The 21,584-nt window shown below is 50.2% G+C and overlaps 1 protein-coding gene across 1 annotated transcript in view; it reads left to right on the forward strand.

The window, feature by feature from the left end:
- The window catches only part of PLXNA4 (plexin A4), a 489,083-nt gene extending 477,070 nt beyond the window's left edge, over nucleotides 1-12,013 (forward strand). The window contains exons 31-32 of the mRNA XM_018046916.1: nucleotides 2,491-2,641; nucleotides 4,941-12,013. Of these exons, the coding sequence (XP_017902405.1) occupies nucleotides 2,491-2,641; nucleotides 4,941-5,036 (247 nt within the window). The 3' untranslated portion in view covers nucleotides 5,037-12,013. The remainder of the gene's footprint in view (nucleotides 1-2,490; nucleotides 2,642-4,940) is intronic.

Raw genomic sequence — 21,584 nt, forward strand, 5'->3', positions numbered from 1 at the left:
ATGTCAGCCAGACCCGACTCCCCACACTCCTCTAGGACAGCGAGCATTCAAAAGCCACTCAGCTCAGCCATGTAGAACTCGCTGAAGATGAAGACATGTGGCCCATCCCGGCACAGGCTTGCGTGGGGCACAGACGGGCAGGGCCCTCTGCACATGGGCAGCAAAGAAGGGGTGGGTCGCCCCCCATAACTTCAGTGAGGAATCAGAGCCCTGCCCTCCCCCACTTTACTCTCAACTCCACCCCACACTCTCTCCCTCTCTTTCTCTCACACAAACACATTTTCTAAATACTCTCTTTGGAGAAACCGACTGGGCTTTTAGTGCACGACAAGGCAGGCCATTCAGAAAGGACAGGGTGCTGGGTGTCTGCTGTTTCCACGGGAGACGATGTGGTCCCTGCCCTGGGCTCTCAGGCTGCCCAGGAACCACACAGGTCGTGGTAGGAGCCCCGATGCTATCTGCAGAAAGCCTGATAGAGCCATCCTCCTACCTGTAAGGTTTCACAAGCAAGTAACAGAAACAGCAGGAGCCTTTGCTTCTGATGACAGTGCCGTCCCACCAGGGGGACGCTGGGGTTTGCCTTGCAGTCAGTAGCTCTGACTGTCCATGGTGGCAGAGTGGGACTGCCTAGAGGACTCTCTGGACCCAGCTGTGTCGTCAGAGCCGTGTCTGGCTGCTGGCCGGGACACAGAAATCAGGGAGTCATCTGTTCCTGTTCCCCCCATGTGACCTTTGGACATGACCTCTTACAGGACACATGTATTTTGCTCGGTCGGCGTGCAGTTGCGAAGGGGCGATGGCACAAATATCATTGAGCGTGACAGGGCTGGAGCCACCGCTGATGCTCCAGGTCTCCGCTATAAAACGGAACATTGCATTTACTGTCTTCCGAAATCGTGGCAATGAATCCAGTCTCTCACTGGAGTGCTTGTACCTGGGGTGTCATTCCCCAGAACTCCGAGGAACGTGAAGATGTTTTGGGGTGGGTTGCAGGCCTGGCAGAGAGTGGGCTCTTCTGGAATGGAGCAGAGGACCTAGAGTGAAACAGGACAAGGAGCTGAGTAAGGGGCCCAATGGCTCTGGAGATGGGGGGTGGGGGCAGGGGAAGAGAGGACCCCACACTGAAAGTTTGTGAAGAAAGGAAGTCCACATGAGCCAGGGGTGCGACAGCCTTCGCGCAGGGCTGTGGCTCAAGCAGGGCAGCCAGCCCAGCCCTGGCCTACTTTTGCTGGCCTGGGGATGCTCTGCGCAGATTAACTGAAACTGTCATTCAGGCAGGATCTTGAACGTGATGCTGGAGTGGCACACAGGTGCCACCTCTGCCAGCCTGTCACCCAGCTCCAGTGGGCCCCAGTGGGCAGAGGTGGAGGCGGGGAACAGAGCGCAGGACAGATGGGTTCACGGTCAGTGCAGTGAGGGATGCAGAGGGAAGGACACAGGACTGGGGTCCAGGGTGAGACTGAACCAGCGCCTCCAAAAATGTGCCCTCCGCTCACCTGATCAAGCTTTGAGTTCTGGGAACCCAGGGCCCATCACTGTCACCTGTGCTCACCCAGGTGAGAGTGAGTGACTCGACTAAAACGTTGTGCCCCAGTTGCTTCGCTCTGGTCCCCACCCTGGAGACTGTCCCTGTGCTCCCGCCACCCTCCTCTGTTCTAAGCTGTCAGGCTCGCTGTCCCTGGCATTGAAGCCATGCGCATTCAGTGTGGGCCAAGCGGACACCGTGAGGACTCCTGGGAGCGCTGCCCTGAGGTCCTGGCCCTACCCCACCCCTGCAGGTGCCTCTCTGCCACGTGGCCCAGGGCCGGAAGCACCCAGGAGAGGGTGGCTGTCTTTGGGACACTGAGGGCCTTTGATTCCTCATTAGGAGGCAACACAGCTCCCCTCTGGTGGGAGATTTGGGGGTTGCTGCATAAAATGTCAAACTGCAGAAATTAAAAATGTAAATGTTGGCATCTAATTAACCAGTTGACAGGAGGGCACAGCTGCAAGTGACAGTGACTGATTGCCTTCTCCCAGCCTCTCCCCCCCAAGCACCCCCAGCCCCATCCTTCTCCCCGCTAGTGCTCACAGACAGGGACGACGTCAGGGCGGAGCAACTGCTTAGAAGAGCCTTCAGGCCCCTGGAGGGGACTTCCTGCATCTGTGGAAGGGGGTGTTAGAAGGGCCTGAGAGGCAGACTGGATCGCTCCTACGGGAGCTGGGAGCAAAGCCGGTGCAGGAGGCAGCCCCTCCTTCCTCTTGGCCCCACTGTGTCCTCTCTGGCCTTGTCTGGGTCACCGTTGAGTCCCTTCTCCCTGCCTCATGCATCAAGAAGGGCACTCTGAAGCCCAGCTGGAGGAGAGCCTGCCGTGGTCCCTAAGAGGTCACACACAGGCATCCACTGGGCCCAGACCCAGAGCTGGGAGCACCCATCTCTCCCCGGCGCCCCCCACTACACACACACATGCACGCACACACACACAGTTCCTCACTCCCATGCCGCCACAGGTATTACTCAGACATCGGGAAGATGCCAGCCATCAGCGACCAGGACATGAACGCATACCTGGCTGAGCAGTCCCGGATGCACATGAACGAGTTCAACACCATGAGCGCCCTCTCAGAGATCTTCTCCTACGTGGGCAAGTACAGTGAGGAGGTGAGCCCTGCCCTGCCCTGCTCGGGGGCCCCGGGGAGGGCCTGGGGAGAGACCCAGATATTCCTGCCTCGAGCAGCTTCGGTGCCCAAGAGCACCACCCCGGGCACCACCACCACCCATCTCTGCCGGAGGAAACTCTCTACCACCCAGGACTGGGGGGCTGTGCTCCAAAGACTGGGACGCTAGAAATGTTCCATTCTGCAAATTCTACATAATCCCTCTTCTTTTCAGATTTATATGTCACGTCTCTGTTTCCTTCATTATTTTTCTCTTTTCATTATTTTTTCTTTTTTTATTTTTTCTTCCTTCTCCTTTATTTCTTGTATCTCTCTCTCTGACTTCATTCTCTTTAATCAAGCAGTTCCTCACATTCATGGGCAGGCCATGAGGAATAGAATAGGAACAGTATGATAGGATAGAATCAGAACAGAATAGAAACAGACAGAGTAGAATGGGGTCTATTTTTAGTTGCTGAAACCTCATCTGGGGTCATTGCCCCTTCAGACATGGCCACCTTTTGGCCAGCACAAAGGTGCCTACGGGAGTTTTCTTGGCCATACCAGTGTAGACCAAGTGGGTTCAGAGTCCAGGCTCTCCATGTCCGAGCAGCAGCACAGCCACCCTCTCCGAGTGGAAGGTAGTAATGGGAGCTGAAGCCAGTACCCTGGGTTCGCTACGTCCTCCCAGCCTTGTCCCCGAGGGAGGATCTAGGAGCCCCAGCAGGGCCAGTCCTTGTGTCCACAGGCCATGAGCTGTGAGCAAGTGTAGAGAAAGTCAGCAGTGGGTCGGTTAGGAGAGGGACCCCAAAGCCAGCCTATGGGCCAGTGCTGGTCCAGGACAGTTTCCACCTGTCTGTGGCCACTTGTGAAGTACGGACGACGCAGAGTACGCCAGTCTATGAGTGCCCCTGTCTCATCTTGGAAAGGACTGCAGGTTCAGTCCTCTTTTATCTTTTTATGCATGTTCAGTCATGCCCAACCGTTTGGACCCCACAGATTCTAGCCTGCCAGGCTCCTTTGTCCATGGGATTCTCCAGGCAAGAATACCGGAGTGGGCTGTTGTGCCCTTCTCCAGGGGATCTTCCCAGCCCCCAGATTGAACTTGAGTCTCCTGCACAGCAGGCAGATTCTTTCCCACTGAGCCACCAGCTTCCCAAGTTCACTCTTCTACTGTTAGCATGAAAATGTCCCATCTTTATGAAATGCTAGGGCCAATCACTGGCGGTTCTTGGCCAGCTGAGAAGTTGTCAACTGACTTGGTCTCCCCAATTAAAAATAGATTAACTGGGTCAGGAAATCTAGAGCTCTGGGCGGCCCTTCTGCAGCCTTCAGCCTCCTCTTCCCTCCTGCCGCCCCCCTCCCTACTCCCTAGTTCCCGACCCCAAGACTCCTGTCTGTCACCTGCTCCTCCTGGAGTAGGCATGGTGTGACAGGTGCTCACGTTTCTTACGTGACTTTATCCCCTCTCTTGGAGCAACCCAGAGAGGGAATCGTAGGTCCCAGGTTTTACAGAGGAGGAAAGGAGGGTTCAGAGAGGTTTCATGTTTTGCCCTGGCATCACCCAGCTAGAAACTGGCAGAGCCATTATTCAGTGCTACGCCTCCTGAGTCTGAGCCAGGTTCCCACACATCTTCCTTCATGTGCCCACAATTGCTCCCTGTTATTCTCACCCACCAACTATCTAATCTCAGTAAAGCCTGTGTAGACGCTGGCCATTAGATGTCTGTGACCAGTAAAGCTTGAGAATCACTCTTTGAGGGATATTTGTTTCTTAACAGGCAAAGTGGAGTCAAATAACTTTCTGCATGTAGAATTTCGGGCCTTGGGCTGCTGATGGCAAGATGCTCCTTTCTCACAGGGTAGTGGGATGTCTTGATAGTGTGAAATCATACTTTCCCTGAGACACTAAGCACCGTACTTTCTGTTGGGTGTGGATCCCCCTGCTGTTTAGCCTAGAGGTAACAGCAGCATCTCAGCACAGGTGTCTTCTGCCCATTCTCAGCTGTCGTACATAGGCAGTGAAAGGCACACATGTATTCAGACATGCCGACGTGTGTTCTGGCATCCTGTGCTCACTGACACACGGATGCCCCCAAGTTGGTTCCCTGTGTCCTAGCGGCCCCACACACCTCCCCACCCAAGTCGTGCAGGCTGTCTGCCTCCCCAGCAACTTTGTGTGGGCTGCTTTACCTGCGCTCATCTTCCCAAACTCTCTGACCACAGCCCTGTCAGTGCATACCCTGAGAACACAGATGCGTGCACGCAAACTGGTAACCACCCCGTTCTTGGCTCTTCAACAGATCCTCGGACCCCTGGATCACGATGACCAGTGTGGGAAGCAGAAACTAGCCTACAAACTAGAACAAGTCATAACCCTCATGAGCTTAGACAGCTGAGAACCGTCCTTCCAGCTCGCCCGCTCCCGCCTCCCCCACCGGAGGGAGGGACACACCAAGCCGTGCCTCAGTCTAGATTATCATCTTTACCAAGTGCAAGTTCCGACTGGCGTCAGCAGCATCCCCTGAGCAGCGCTGTCTCCCTCTCTCTTTCTCTCTCTGCCTGTTTCTGTCTCTCCTGCCTTCCTGGATCCCCTCTCTTTCAGTTCCTCTGCCAATGCAATTGAACCAAGCCGCTGACCCTCAGGTTAGTCCAAGATGGCCTGTCTTCACCCCGCCAAGGGGCCTGACCTGAAGACATCAGAGGGGCCCTCTTTCCCAGCTGACCCTGAGCATCAGCAGCAGGGCCCGGATACGAATGAGGAGCCATGGATGGAGGTGCTTCTGTGCTGTTACCCCACCTTCCGTCTTTCCATAGTCCCCACGTGGGTCTGAACTTGGCCTGAAGAAGAGGCAGTGATCTCAGTATTATCTTCACTGGGAAGATGTCACCTGGCCCAGGTTTCCATCTCCACAGGTTCCCCCTGCAACTCTGGGAAGAAAGGCGGCACCTCCTGCATGTGGCTGGAGTGGGGAGCGTGAGCAGTTGAGGGGCGCCTTGCAAGCTGCCTCTCACATGTGGGATTGGCAGCAGAGGCTCCCTGTCCCCTTTGGATCTTTTTGGAGTCCTTCTAAGCGCCCGTAGGTGCCCTGCCTGTCCAGTCCTGGCCTGTGGAAAACCAGACAGGAGAAAGAATAGCAGTTACAGCCCACCGTGGAGATCCTCCCGATGTGGCTCATAGTGGCAGAAATGTAATATGCGGAAGGAGAAAAGAAGAGAGTTGCATCTATCTGGAAGCAGAACTGATTGTTTTCCATCCACCCCCATGTGATAATGAATCATGGCCATAGTCAGAGGTCGGATCCCCTGCAGATCCCCGAGCACTGTCTAGAGGATGCGTTTCCACCCTCCTTAGTCATCACTCATCAGGGGTCAGGGTAAACACCAGTGCATCCAGGAGCTTCTACCTCCAGTGGTCCCCATGGCTCCATCCCCACTGTCCTTGCTTAGAAGTCTAGAGGAGGTTGGGGCTGACAGCCTCGCTCCTGACTCCCTGCAGAGTCTGGTGCCGTTGCTATGCAGATGACTTTGTGACTGGACTGTTCAGACCTCCTCGGGAATTATTTCATCAACATCTCAGCTGTCTCTTTAGTCACTCTCCTCCCTCCTCCCTTCTGCAGTCATCCCGGGAAGAAACACTTGCAAGCACAGCCTCTCAGAGACAAACCAAAATGCCAGCCAAACTCAACCCTAGGTTTGTCACGTCTGGGGAGGACCGAAGAATCAAGAGGAAGGACCTGTCCGGAAATGGGAGGAGGGACATACCACTGACCTTGGCCCTGGCATTGTGTCTCCCTCTCTGTCCTTCCATTCGCAGATGCGTCGTCTTAGCCAGCCAGGCAGATACGTGCTCAGACATGCATCCTAGGTGAGCAGGGGCTCTGGTGAGAGACAGTCTGATGGAGGGTCATGGAAACCTATAACCTTGAAAGGACCTTAGATGCCATCTCTCCATCTGTGGTCCAGTCTCCACCATAGACTCTCCCCAGGCAGCCCCGGTGTGAAGTTGTTCACCACTCTGGGAGACAGGCAGAGGCATCTGTGGGGTTTGGAATGAGGTTCCTCCAGTCTTGTCTTCACACCTCGAGCATCAGACATCTTCCACTGCCATCCACTCCAAAGGGGCCCCTCGTGGAAAGAGGAAGGGACCAGACCATTCCCAGCAACATCTGTGGAACACCCTATATTTGAAGAATGCTAGCCCCTTTGGATATGAGCGTGTGTGTGTGTGTGTGTGTGTGTGTGTGTGTGTGTGTGTGTGTGATCTCATGTGCACATGCGTGTGTGTGTGTGTGTGTGTGTGTGTGTCTGCCCCAAGAGTAGGCAGAGAGCTCAGAAATCTTTCTGGTCCTATTGGAGGGGAGCTCTGAAGCATTTCCCATCTCTGCCCTTGCCCACCATTCATTCTACAACTTCAGGACATTTCAATACTGGTGTGCTGCATGCTGGGGGGTGAAGTCACCTGTCTATAGGAAATCAGGGTGGTCACTGACCAAGAGAAGCCTGGACGTGACTGGAGGCCAGGCAGTGGTGACACACAGCAGGGTGTGATGTGGCATCGAGCGGGACAAGTGATAGGCAAAACACAAGTAGCCTAATCAATGGGAAAAGGAGAGTGAGAAGCGATGCATTTCGAGTGGGAAAAACATAACCAAAGGTCTCGGCAAATGAAGTGCCAGGTGAAGAAGCGTGGAATTTCTCCCCTTGATCATTTGATTTCCTCCCCGGAAGCTACGAGGCCTGGCAGGCCAAGAAGGAAGCATGCGGGAGGCAGGCTGAGGAGGCACCTGGGCCGCTAACATATATTTGCACATGTGAAGGGTTGGGGAGAAGAAAGACACAAACATATTTAACACAGGTGTGCTGAATGGAAGCTGTGAGTGTGTGTGCATGAGTGAGTGTGTTTTGATTTATTTTTTAAGTTTTGCACAGTTAGAGAAAAAAAATGAACAAGCAGAGAAAAAAGACTGTTACCATGGTTCTGCTGAAGCTTTTTTTTTTTTTACTGGATGATTATTATTGTTATTATTTTGTTGTCGGTACAAAACTTTTTCTCCCTATGTTTTTCATTATAAGAGAAACCTCAAACCCATCAGAGGAATGTCGGGAAGAAAGAGGGGAGGAGGATGGGCAAGTTTCCCTGGTTTCCTCATGTCTCCTGGGGGAGGGTTTGGGGCAGGTTTTCTTTAATCGGTGGGGTGGTTGTTTCTGGTGCTTTGTTTGCCCGAAGTCTCTGTGGCCTGTTGGGGACGGAGAAGTAGGATAGAGTCATGCAGAGCCGCAACCCGTCTTGCCCAAAAGAGCTCTCTTTCCATTCACTGTTTGTCTTCCATTTCTTTTGTTTGGATTCTTGGTACACGTGTGATACGTTTCAAAGTAAAAACAAGGCAGAGTGATCATAAAAAAAAAAAAAAAGCCCTTCTTTCCCCCAGATCTTCTTTCCGAACCTCCCCTGGAATCCCCAACCTCCTCCTGGCAGGCCAGAGACCCCGTGCTGGCCAGCACACGTGAGAGAAGGGACTTGGGCAGACTGGGTCCTGCAGGAGGGAGGTCTCTTCAAGGCCCCCCCTCCGTGTCACAGTTTATGAGTAGGGTCACCATTCTGTTCATGGTGGGACCTTTATCTGACTTCTAGAGTTCTGGGCAGAGAGCACAGGAGGAAAGGCCATGTCTCCTCACCTTCCTTTCATCCCGTCTCTTTCACTCCTTCAACCCTTTGAAACCACCAGGGTCTAAAATGGTACCAGGAGATCACACAGTCACACATAACCGATTTGGATTAGGTGAGGAGTTTAAATGTTGGAGCAAAATGGGATGGTAAGAGGCAGGGAGAAATGCTGTGAGGTCCTGAATTTAAGAATGAGCAGAGAGAGGCTGGGACAATTCGCTGCAGGCTGGTCATCTCTCCCGAGGGCACAAGTCTTCCCAGGTGTGGGCATATTTACCATTCTTGTCCTTTCCTGGAAGGAGAGACCCTGACATGTCCTGGTCACCACAAGTAGCAACACTGCCTGAAGCCAGCTTTTGTGCCTGTTAACCTCCTCTTGCCTTCTTTCAGTGTATTTGGAATTCAGGGACTTGGGAAAACCTGGGCATCCCATTGACCGAGAATACCGTGCACACCCAGAGCCAGCCTAGAGCCTCTCTCTCTTGAGCCCATGGGCGAGTGAGTGAGGCCAGAGATGCTGGAAAGAGACAAGTAAGTTTAAACATTAGAGACAGACTGGCCAGGACTGGTCCCAGGCAGCAGTGGGAGTAGGGTCTCCAGCCCTCACCTCCCAACCCTGGGGTCAGTGTTGATGTGCTAGCCCAGCACTGCCCCCTCCCCTTTCCCTCATCGTAGGTCCTCGACCTCTGATCCCCTTTGCATGTCTGGCTCCTGAGTGTGCCCCTTCCTCAGCAGAGTGCTTCCAACCCCCATTCTTGCCCACCTCCCGCACATGAGGCTCTGCCCCAAGGCCATGTATCCACTAAGTTCAGGCGCTGCTCAGCCTTAGGTAGACAGCTCCGCCCTCAGTCCAGCCTTCTGCGACCACCCCAGCCCTGTCCTGCCACTGAGCCCTCAAGGCTCCCTGATACGGCCGGTGGTTTCCCCAATGATCTCTGTTCCACAAGGCAAGTCCTATTGATGCTTTCAGAGCCTCAACAAGGCCTCGTTCCCACCCTACAAACAGGGAAGCTTCGTATGCCATCCGTCTCTTCTCTCAAGACTAAGGGACACTTCTCCTTGACCTCACAGAATGCGAAGTCAAATATTTAGCCTAGTGAAGGTTAAGGTTAATTATTGTTAATCAAGAATAGACGTTCCCACCTCACAGAGACCCGTGGAGGGAGAGGGGCCTTGGGGAGGCACTCTGCAGACAGAAAGCCCATAGACACTCTTTTCTTGACCCTGGACTACAGTCCTTCCAGGAACAGCACCGCCCCTCCTCCCAACAGTGAGAACCCTAGGGTGGACCTCTGAGAGGCACTTCCATGGATAAACAGCCTCCAGGTACCGGAGTCCCCAGGGTGCCTCCAGCACCCAGCAGACTGACCCAGGCAGATCCCACCTGCTTCCTGGACCTTCTGCTTGCTTCTAGCTCATGTAGTCATCAAGAACCTTCTTTCAGCTTCCCACTCTCCCTGTTGGCTCTCAGGACAGACCACTAAGGACCCCTTGTCTCTCAGCCCTTCCCTTTGTCTTTGAACCATCGGTGGGTTGTTTGGGGTTTCGTGGTTTATTTTTGTGTGTGTGTATGTTAAGAGTTTGAGTTTAAGGAGAGAGCCCAGGTGTGGATGTAAAATCCAAATACTGGGGGTGGGGGCAACACAGAATTCTTTGCCTGTGACTTCCAAGGGGCTGAGGAGAAACTGGGACTGGGGGACAGAGGAAATCCCACTGGGTAAAGAAATGGGTCAGGATATCCCTGGGCCGGGGCCGTGCCAGGGGAAGCAGCCAGGGGCTGCTGACATTCTTGGTGCTTCCCTGCACCTTCGCTGGCTGGAGCATGCAGTGCGACCCTGCTCCTCCCTCCCGTGCCGCCTCAGCCCACAGGTGTAGCAAACGAGTCATCCTACAGACAGGGAGACCGAGGGGCGGCTGTAGTGATGCTGTAGAGGCAGCTCCTGGGACAGGCTGACGCTCCGGGAGCCTCTTCCCGTCATGGTGCTGGAAAACGGAATGACCCAGCCTCCCATTCGGAAAGGAATCTCTGCAGTAAAACTTCATTCAGGAGAGACCTTTTTTTTAAACTATGAATTTGTGTTCCCCAATAAAATCATTTTTTAATTAAGGGGAGTATCCAATTTTATTGTATAACGTAAAGGATGTTTTGGTTGTCAAAGTAATACATACTCATTAGAGGTCCAATTAAATCCTTTGAGTAGGCAGGTGACTACCCTGAATCAAAACAAAACAAAATCCCTAATGAATAAAAAGAGATTTCTGTTTGTACTGGCAGAGACGGTGAGCTGGGTGGGGATGGGGGAGGGTGAGTGACCTTGGTTGGGTGAACCTCACCTTCCCGCCAATCTGTATCCTCTTTCACTTCTCTCCAGGCTGCCCCTGGTGTTGTTGAACCCCAGGGCTTCCCCCAAACAGCAGGGAGACCCTATCAGGGATTGGTCCTGGAGGGATCACGAAGACAGATGCGCATGGCAAAGAGGTCTGTGCATCTCGTCCTCCACCAGTGTCTTTATCTGGAATCAGAACTTCTTTTGTTGGTATCTTTGATCTTATAACTCAAGCACATTTCGGAAGGGCTCCCTTATAAGAGTAGAATTCCAAACAGAGGATACGGTTAAAGAGCAGTGCAAAGGACACTTAAGAAACTGAGACACCACTTTACCAAACAGGACTGTTGAACACAGTTCAGGCAGATGACCAAGAAGGTATGCATGTCCCTGTGTGTTCTCCTTCCTTCTCCCTCCCCAGTGTTCCCGTCAGCTTGTTGGCTCGTTAAACCTTCCGTTCTTTAAAGAGAAAAGCTAGCTTACCTCCAAGAATCTTGTTTCCATTTGGAAACCATGACTTTGTGTTTTAGGGTGAATGACTCTCCGCACTCCCATCACTCTCTCAAGGCTTGGCATCCTTGAGGCCGGAGGTCCTGGCTTAGTCATGTGTTGGCTGCACTGACCAAGAACAAGAACCCCAGGTCCCGAGATGGGAAGGAAGGGTTGGAGGCAGCAGCCCTCCTCCCCACTTTAGCTAGTAGAGACCAGCCTATGTCTTTCAACAGGGTCCTGCCAAGTTACCATAGCAACCAGCAACTCCAGGGTACCACAACAGATAATGGCTCAATGAGCCAAGGGGTGGGGGAAGAGGAGTCTGGCCTGGTCAGATGACCCACAGTTAAGTCTCAAACACTAGAGAGAGGAGGAGGAGCAGGAAAGGATGAATGGGTGATATAAGGGACAGGCAGGGGCCTTTGAGTCTCAGAGACAGGCGGCTGAAAGTGGTAGGTTGGTCAGTCCTGTTCCCATCACCCACTCGCAGCCTCACCCCACTTCTGTCTCCATAAAGCTCCCACCAACCCTTTGTTAGAACAAAGCAAAACATATCTTTAGACAACAGTGTTATAATGAGCCTCAAAGATATGTGGATGAAATCTATTAAAGGAAAGAGGGTCTTCTGGTTTGGTTTTTAAAGAAGTATATCCAAGTAAGATTACAAAAAAAAAAAAAGATTTTAAATAAAAGTTTTTAAAAAGGAAACCTATGCTATTTAAATTGGAGCCCAGTTGTAACTTGGTAAAGGCAAGCTTCTGTACCTTTGTTATAATTAATTGTATACCTGTGTATGTAAATATAAGGCATTCCTATTTTGCAGTTCAGAACAAAAAAAAACTTATTTGTAATATAGAATAAAGTTTATTAAAAAATAATAAAAAATGCAGTTTGGGATTTGGAATGTTTCTTTATGTGTCTGTCTGAAAGGGAGAGGTGAGGCCACAAGTAGCCACCAGTGGCCACTATACCCTATGGTCTGGACACACAGCCCTTTCTCCTTTCAGCTATGTGATGTCTGAACTCCACCACCTGAGACGCATCTGTTTACTTCAGGCTCTGTCCTCAGCTACAGAGCAGGCCTCTCAGGGGGCAATAACCCTGCCAAGCTGGGGAAAGCAGACGGATTCCCGGTCAATGCCATCAGCAGACATCACTTTAGTACAGAGCCGATCAGTCTCTCAGTCTCTCCCAACGAGCTCTCTGGGCACACACTCTGGAGAGGACGCATTCCCCACCCAAGTCCTCACTCTAGATGGCAGCTGCCTCGAGGAGACAGAGAACGGCAGCCTCTTGTGATGTCTAGAAAGGCTGGTCCACACACCCGGGCTGGCTGCCGTCTGCAGCACCTATCACTGCCTGATTCTAATAAAGGCCTGACAACCCCTCCAAGACAGGGGTCCCCAGCCTCTAGGCCCCACGCCGGGACCCCCTGTCAGATCAGCAGCAGCATTAGATTAAGAATAAACTGGTGCCTCAGACAAGAATCTGCCTGCAATGCCGGAGACCCGGGTTTGATCCCTGGGTTGGGGAGATCCCTTGGAGAAGCGAAAGGTGACCCACACCAGTATTCTTGCCTGGGGAATTCCATGGACAGAGGGGCCTGGTGAGCTGTAGTCCATGGGGTCACAAGGAGTTGCACGCGACTGAGCGACTAACACATGCACACAAAGTGTGCATTAAATGCAGTGCGCTGGGATCATCCCCAAACCACCCCCTGCCACCCCTGGTCGGTGGACTAAACGGTCTTCCTTGAAACTGGTCCCTGGTGCCAAAAAGGTTGGGGACCGCTGCTCTAAGACCCAAGCAGGGGCGGAACACATGCTGCCGGCCAAAGGGACCCTTCTTATGCTTCTTCCCTATTGGAGTTCTGAAGTTCAGACCTGCTGCTTGCACACCTGCCAGATTCCCCCGCTGTCTGGTCCAACCTGGCCACCTCTAGCAACTCAAGGGCAGGCCTGGGGGTTACAGGAAACAGACTGTCAGTGAAGGGGCTGGTGAGTCACTGGAGATGGCGCTCAGCCTACCCGTGTCAACTACAAGGACTTAGTCATGGCAGCCCTTCCTCACGCGCCCGCCTGCACTGACCCTGATCCCTCAGGGCCCTTCTCGTTCCTTCTTCTCGGTGGTTTGCCTCCAGTTGTACGAATTCTCACGGGCAACACAGGCGGGATACACCTGAGGCTCAGAACTGTGTGAGCACCCCACATCCAGACAGCTGTGGCCTCATCCCCCTTTGTGCCTGAACCCATTCTCTACACAGACTAATAGCAAAGACCCCACCCCCACCCCCATCACTGCCTAGCATGGTCAACTGGAGCAAATTCCTGTCTCCAAATCTTGGTTTTTCTTATCCGGAAAGATGGGAATAATAACACTTTCCTCACAGAGTTGTTGAGAGGATCACATGATATAAGGCTTTCAAAGGACTTAGAGTGAGTCCCAACATCTTACAAGTTTTTAGCCAATGGTGGCTTCAGGACTGAGTGACGGGCTCCTGAAGGAAAGACCACACATATTGACTCTCTGCCTCGTGCTTGGTCCTGTCCCAAGAACGTAGTAGTTGCTCTAAAAATGTCTGTTAAATGAATGAATAAAGTCAGTGCAAGAATCTCTCAGCTGCCCAAATTTTGAAAGATAAGAATAAAGCTTTCTGAGACTTCCCTGGTGGTCCAGTGGTTAAGATTCTGCCCTCCCAGTGCAGGGGGCTTGGGTTTGACTCCTGATTAGGAAACCAGATTCCCACATGCTGCAACTAAGACCTGGCACAGCCAAAAAAGAAAAGAAAGAAAGAATACAGCTTCCCAATAAAATACAGAAATGGATAACTGAAAACGATAAGTCTCACTGGCTCTGTGACACAACACGTTCACAGGTGACTTCTCAGAGGGCCTGGTTGCTACTCAACTTCCTCCAGCACCTCTGCCTTTCTTTCTCGCACAATTAGCATCTTATCCTGAGTGGCTAGAGCCTCTAATTGCCTGTAATACAGCACTCAGCACTTTAACAAAACCAGTGATGATGTATGTACATGATAATTTTATTCCCTAATAATTTCACCTTGTTTTAAGTCCTGTCTCCTCAACTCAGTAGTAGACTGGGTCTTAACATTTCTTTTATTCTGAACTCAAAGCTGGATACATAGGAATAAGACAAATGCCCTCTGTTTTCTCTAAAGCATTGGGCCACAAGATCAGATACCTGAAGAAGATCATGTAATGAAACCAAATTGATCCTAATGACAAGGTTTTCAAGATGTCATTAGTCTTTGGTATCCCATCAATTAAAAAATTTAGGGGAGCCTTGAGAATGTATAGCATCTGGGAGGAGATGGGGAAGCATATACAAGTGTAGGGGAGGACTGTGACCTTGGTTAATGCCCTGTGACAAGAGGGTCATCAGCTCCCAGGCAAGAAGGAACTGCCTTAGAGGGATCAACTCATAAAATAAGTTGATATATCACTTACATACATTACTTCATTCATTCTTAGGATCCAGGCTTCTGCAGTAGCTGTCACTGCTACACCCATTTTATGGATGAGTACATTGAGGCTCAAAGCAATAGCAACTCCCATCCCACAAACGGCAAATGATAAGGGTGATGGAGCTGGAATGGGAATCTAGGCTTCTCTGACTCTAAAACTTACACTCTTGATTGGACTGTATTGTAACAAACTATAAACAAAGAGCTTCTTTCTTCCTCTGTCTTTCCATGGTAGGTTGATTATCACCATAGCACTGGAAATACAAAGGACATTGCAGGAAAATGAGAAAAGATAGGCACTGGATTGCAACTGGAAACTAAGGCAGGGAGAGAAGAATAGAAATTGAATGAAAACTTACAGACTGACATTCACAGGGATGAGATGCTGGCAGGCTCCCTGGTGGGATGCACAAGACTGATGTGGGATCTGGGTTCTGATTGTCAACACCCTGCTTAGCTGTATGTGAGTGGCTTAGACAAATTGATTTATAGCTCAATGCCTCACTCTCCTCATCTGTGAAATGGAAATAACTTGTGAGAAAATCGTGAGAAGTCGTGAGGCAGTACGATTATATATACAACGTTTGACTATATATACAACGTCTGACTCATAGTAAGCACACCTCGAAAAAGGTAGCTATTTTTGGACGTAACCCTGATTTAAAACCTTCTGTAAGTATCACATTAAAACATTACATTCCTACGTCTGTGTACCCTGCAACACGCTCACCACCACAAACAAGTTTCCATCCATCACCCGCCCTCTGCCCCTTCTCCGGTCGCCAGGACTGCTCTCTGTAGCTACACTTCTTATTGTTTGGTTTGGTTTGTTTATTTAATTTGTTTTATTTTTCTATTAGGCTTTCTTAAGGTTGACGTACATTGATTTACATTATTACTTAGTTTCAGGGGTACAACATTCAGTATTTTTACAGCTTGGACTCCATTAAAGCTACTACAAGATAATGTCTGTAACTCCATGTGCTACACAATATATCCTTGTATCTTATCTATTTTTTTACATGGTAGCTCGTATCTCATAATCCCATATCCTTAATTTGCCCCTACAATTCCCGCTTCCCTTTGATAACTGTTAGTTTGTTTTCTATACTGGTGAGTCTCTTTCTTTTTGCATTTACATTTATTTGTATTATTTTTTAGATTCCACGTATAAGTGACAACATACAGCATCTGCTTGGTTTCCATTGTTTGCAGAGGAATATCTAGAAAGAGATTACTAAGGTCGATGTCAAAGAGCATGCTGCCTATATTTTTTTCCCAGGTGTTTCATGGTTCCAGGTCTTACATTCAAGTCTTTGATCTATTTCACGTTAATGTTTCTGTATGGTGTGAGACAGTGGTCTAGTTTCTTTCCTTTTCTTTTTTTCTTTTTGGTATGTGGCCATCCAGTTTCCCAGAACCATTTACATTCTTCACTCCTTTTCCATAAATTAGTTGTCTATATATGCAAGGGTTTCTTTCTGGGCTCTCAGTTCTGTTCCATTGATCTGTATATCTGTTTTTCTGCCAATACCATGCTTGTTTTATTAAATAGCTTGAAGTCAGGCAGTGTGATGCCCCCAGCTTTGTTCTTTTTTTTCCTCCTGATTGCTTTGGCAGTTTGAGGGCTTTCAGGATTCCATATACATTTTAGAATTTTTTGTTCTGTTTCTGTGAAAAATGTCCTTGAGATTTTGATAGGGTTTGCACTGAATCTGTAGATTGCTTTAGGTAATATGGACATTTTGACAATGCTAATTCTTCCAATCCATGAGCATGGAATATCTTTCCATTTATTTGTGTCTTCTTCAGTTTCTTTCAACAGCGTCTTACAATTTTCAGTGTACAGGTCTTTTACCTCCTTGGTTAAATTGATTCCCAAGCATTTTATTCTTTTTGTTGTGATTGTAAATGGAGCTGTCTTCTTAGTTTCCCCTTTTGTTAGCTCATTATTAGCATATAGAAACGAAGCAGATTTTTGTATGTTGATTTTGCATCCTGCCACTTTGCTGTATTCACTCATTATTTCTAATAGTTTTTGGTGGAGTCCTTAGGGTTTTCGAAAGCCCGCTATATTTAACAGGGCGTCACTGACTCCCCACTGGAAACATTATCCTATGGCTTTTTATAAACCCTGGACATGACAGAGGCCACAGCTGGAGGCAGAGGGATGGCCGGCACGTCGGCAACCACCCCCTCCTCCTAACCATGGCACATCCTCCCAGCTGGAGGGAGGTCAGCACCAGCTCCCCCAGCACACAGTCTGCGAGCCCTTCTGCGGCACTGTATTGACCGAAGGGGCTGTTTTGTTAAAGGACCTACTAGAGACACGGCTCAGACAAGGGATGAGAAGCAAGGCAGCTTCATGACATGCTACCGCATCCAACGAGAGAAGCAGGTCCTTGTGGGCTGGGTCCAAGGGACCTAGCAGCAGGTGGCTGCCTCCCCGTAGAACCCCTCAGAGCCCCTTCTGTCTGGTGCCGAGTCCTGCAGACCGGCTGCCCACTTAAGGCTCGTTCCTCCAGAACTCGCATGGACACAGCCCCGCCGGCTCTCTGAAACTGAGGCCCCACTGCCAGCACCCAATGTACAAACAGCCGTGAGGGCCACCTCCCCTCACACGCCCGAGAGAGCCTTAGAGGGGCTTGCTTAAGGCCTCTGCCAATCAAGTCTCTCACTGTGGGCACCCTGATCAACCTTTCCCAGGGTTGTGGGGTGGGGGGCTGAAGCCAGGCTGGGAGAAAGAGTGGGCCCCCATGAGTTATGAGGCTGTAATTCTATCAAGGGCTTCTGGAGAAATTGTAAACTCACGGCCCACATCTCGCCCGTCCCCCATCGCGCCCGTCCCCCTGGCCCTTTTTCTCCCCAGAGTGATTTACAAGCCTATAATTCTGAGGCAGGACTGCTTCTTATTTCACATAATCCAAATATTTTCCCAAAGCAACATCAGTCTTTCTCTTGGCTTCCAGTGGCCTGCGTCAAAGCCAAGGAGCAGCAGCAACGCCCTCTGGTGGCTGGAGGCCCAGGTGGGTTCTTCTGCGGAGTTTCTGGCACTTGTGGGAACCCAAGTCCTGTCTGAAATCCACTGAGTACCAAGGGCCTCTCTGGGGTTCAAGGTCATGCAGGTGTGGGCAAAAGGGACTTGGAAACCATTGATTTTTGCGGCTCCATAGATTCAACTGAGAAGCATTTTTTGAACCCTGGCTTGTGTGGCACTTTCTACAGACCCTATGAGTCATTATCTTTTGGCGGCTGTGTTTAGCCCTTCACATCACTTCAGATGGGCTTGCCAGGTGGTGCTAGTGGTGAAAAACTCCTCCTGCCAATGCAGGAGACATGCATAAGAAAGGCAGGTTTGATCCCTGGGTTGGGAAGATCCCCCTGGAGGACGGCGTGGCAACCCACTCCAGTATTCTTGCCTGGAGAATCCCCATGGACTGAGGAGCCTGGTGGGCTATGGGCCACAGGGTCACAAAGAGTCAGACACAATTGAAGCGACTCACCATGCATGGACACATCCCCTCACATACTAAAGTCTGCGTGTAAATGTTTCTGCCAACACCGCAGCCCCTCCTGACCCAATGCACCACCCTGAGGCCAGTGGAATGTATCATCACCTTGCCTTGTGGTTTATGCTCCCATCATCTGTCTCTCCCATTAGAATATGAACTCCATGAAGGTAGAGACCATCTCAGCTTGGGTTCTGCTCTATCTCCAGCATCTGGGACAGGCTCTGGCCTCAGGCAAGTGCTCTAGAAATGTTAGTTGAGGGAAACAAAAATGAACAAGCACGTGACTGAACCTGTGAGCAGAGGATGGACCAAGGTACTGACCCCAGTTGACGACAGAGGAGGAGAGGATGGACTGCAATCCTGGCCCCAAGCTTGAGCACGAAGGCCAGTGGGGCTGGTACAGGTCGGCTCCCGCCGCCTCTCCCTTATTGCTAACTTTGCTTTGGGTGAAGGTCCACAGACCGCGGGCTTCATGGTGGTGAAAGAGGGTAACCGTCCTGGAGATGGCCCCGGGAGAGGACCAGAGAGGGGTACCCCTGCAGGGTAATCTCTCCTGCTACCGTGATCAAAGGCGTCTTGTCAGCCTGCCTTGCGTCCTTTATGGACAGCTGAGATGGCAATGTGCCACCACTAGGTCCCCAGGGCGCCTGCCTCTGGGATCAAGACCACAGCTAATGGTCTTCGCTACGAAGAGTAGTGGCCCAGTTTCCTTCTGGGGTCCAGCATCCGCCCAACCTTTCTGACTTCTGCCTGTGTCGGGCTTTTCCCTTTAAAATCTGCTCATGTTCTCCTCGGCGGTGACTGGTAACTATGGAAACCACAGTTAGGCTGTTTTGCTCAGTGTCTCTAAAAATTGCCAAGTGCAGGCAGCAACAGCCCCCGGCTTATCAGAGACCCCGCCCCGGCAATTCCATATGCTCTTTTGGGACATGCCCTCTGACCATCTAAGAAAATGCTCCTCCAGCTACCTGAGATGCAAGACTGGGTTCTCTTTGTAAAAATTTTCAGTCCATTGCAGTTCCAAGTTTTTGCAAAACACGATGGAAACAAATGAGATAAATGAAAAGAGGAATATAGGCATACACCTGATAAGCCCCAATTTTCTAATCAGTAAATTCGATAGACATAAAGGGCTCTTTCTAATAGCTATAGAAGCTTCTCAACACTTACTCTCTCTTTCCATCTTATATCATCATGGGTGAGCATCAGTTTGTGGACAGGCTTCAGTCATGGACCACACTTTGAAGAGTGATAGCCCAGAATGCCACCCAGGGTCTTACCCAGGTCCAGAGGCATCTCTGCCCATGCCTGCTGGCCCCATCCAGCTTGGAGCTGTATTCAAGGATGCCCCAGGGTGGAAGGTGGGGCTTTACTGGGAACATTGACAACCTGCAGAAGTGTCAGCCCTTGAACTTGAGCAGATGCGTGTGAGGGAAGCAGCCTTGCCATGCCAGGAACTGCTCTCCCAAAGCCAGGAATTGGGGCTTACTCATCTAGCCAGGAGCAGTCTTCCATTCTCTGGATTCCAGCATGGGATCCATTGGCACAGTGCTAGGGTCACTTAGAGGAGATCTGACCGAGGTTGCACTGCCCTGCTGCTGCTAAGTCGCTTCAGTCGTGTCTGACTCTGTGCGACCCCATAGACGGCAGCCCACCAGGCTCCCCCGTCCCTGGGATTCTCTAGGCAAGAACACTGGAGTGGGTTGCCATTTCCTTCTCCAATGCATGAAAGTGAAAAGTGACAGTGAAGTCGCTCAGTAGCGTCTGACTCTTAGCGACCCATGCAGCTTTCCAGGCTCCTTCGTCCATGGGATTTTCCAGGCAAGAGTACTGGAGTGGGGTGCCATTGCCATTCACCAAATAAGCCCATCACTCTCTCCATGCTTACTCCTGGAAGACAGAATAGAGTTTGCATGGCTCAGAGGACATTCATCATTTTTTCTACCTGAACATTGAGCCTCCTTTCCCTTTAAAAAAAAAAATTGAGATCTACTTTTTGTACCCATTGTAAAAGACTCTGATGCTGGGAAAGACTGAAGGCAGGAGGAGAAGGGGACGGCAGAGGATGAGATGGTTGGAGGCATCACTAACTCAATGGACATGAGGTTGAGCAAACTCTGGGAGATGGTGATGGACAGGGAAGCCTGACGTGCTGCAGTCCATGGGGCACAGAGTCGGACATGACTGAGAGACTGAACCGAGCTGGGCTTTTTACACAGTAAATTATGAAACTACTAGGAGCACAACTGTGAGTGTTCACATATGAGTACCAACCAGGTCAAGATGCAGAACACATGGCATCTCCACTAGAAGCTCCCTCACGCCCCTCCCTACTAAATACTAACTTTCCCAGGTATCACAGTGGTAAAGAGTCCATCTGCCAAGCAGGAGCCGCGGGTTCAATCCCTGAATTAGGAAGATCCGCTGGAGAAGGAAATGGCACCTCACTCCAGTATTCTTGCCTGGGAAATCCCACGGAAAAAGGAGCCTGGCAGGCTACAGTCCGTGGGGTTGCAAAAGTGTCAGACACGATTTAACAACGGAACAATGACAAGCAACCAGATCAAGATATGGACGCAACACATGCATCACCCTCAGAAGTTCCTTCATGCCCTTTCCTAGTAAATAAAAACTAACTTTCCCCCACCTCCTGATCTAGCTGCTGTTCTAAGTTTTATTACCATAGATTAGTTTTACAGACTTCATATAAACAAACAATGTAGAGTCAGTCTAGTTTTTTCCTTCTTTCCTTCAATATAACGTCTTTGAGACTCATCTGCACTGCGGCCTGGTATCACTGTGTTCTTTCTTTTTGCTGCATTGTGTTTCATTGCTACTGTGAACATTCTTATGCAGCTTTTCTGTGCACATATATTTTGTTGCTTTCTCATAAATATTTAGTAGAGAAATTGTTGGGTCCTAGAGCAGACCTGTGTTTAGGTTTTGAAGCAGACACTGCCAAACTGTTTTCCAAAACGATGGAACAAATTCACACTTCCATAGAAGATGTCTAAGAATTCAGGTCACACCATGCCTCTGCAAGACTTGGTTTTTGTCATCTCTCATGTTAGCCACTCTGCTAGGTGTATAATGGCGTCTCATTGTGGTTTGAATTTGCATCCATCTGATGAATAACAGTACTGAGCACTTTTTCATGTACTTACTGACCATCAGGATAGCCTGTTTTATAAAGAACATGCTAACTCTTTCACCCTCTTTTACAACATCAGATGTTTTTAAAAATCAGATGTATAGGTGTATGTCAGAGACATTGTGGGTTTGGTTCTAGACCACCACAGTAAAGTGAGTCTCACGAATTTTTTGGTTTCCCAGGTATATGAAAGCTATACCATCGTCATACTGCTTTCCATTAAGTGTGTAATAACATTAGGTCTAAAAAAAAAACAATATCCATACCTTGGTTTAAAATGTTTATTGCTAAAAATGCTAACCATAACTTGAGG

This window comes from Capra hircus, chromosome 4, assembly GCF_001704415.2.
Source record: "Capra hircus breed San Clemente chromosome 4, ASM170441v1, whole genome shotgun sequence".
NCBI classification, from domain to species: Eukaryota; Metazoa; Chordata; class Mammalia; order Artiodactyla; family Bovidae; genus Capra; species Capra hircus.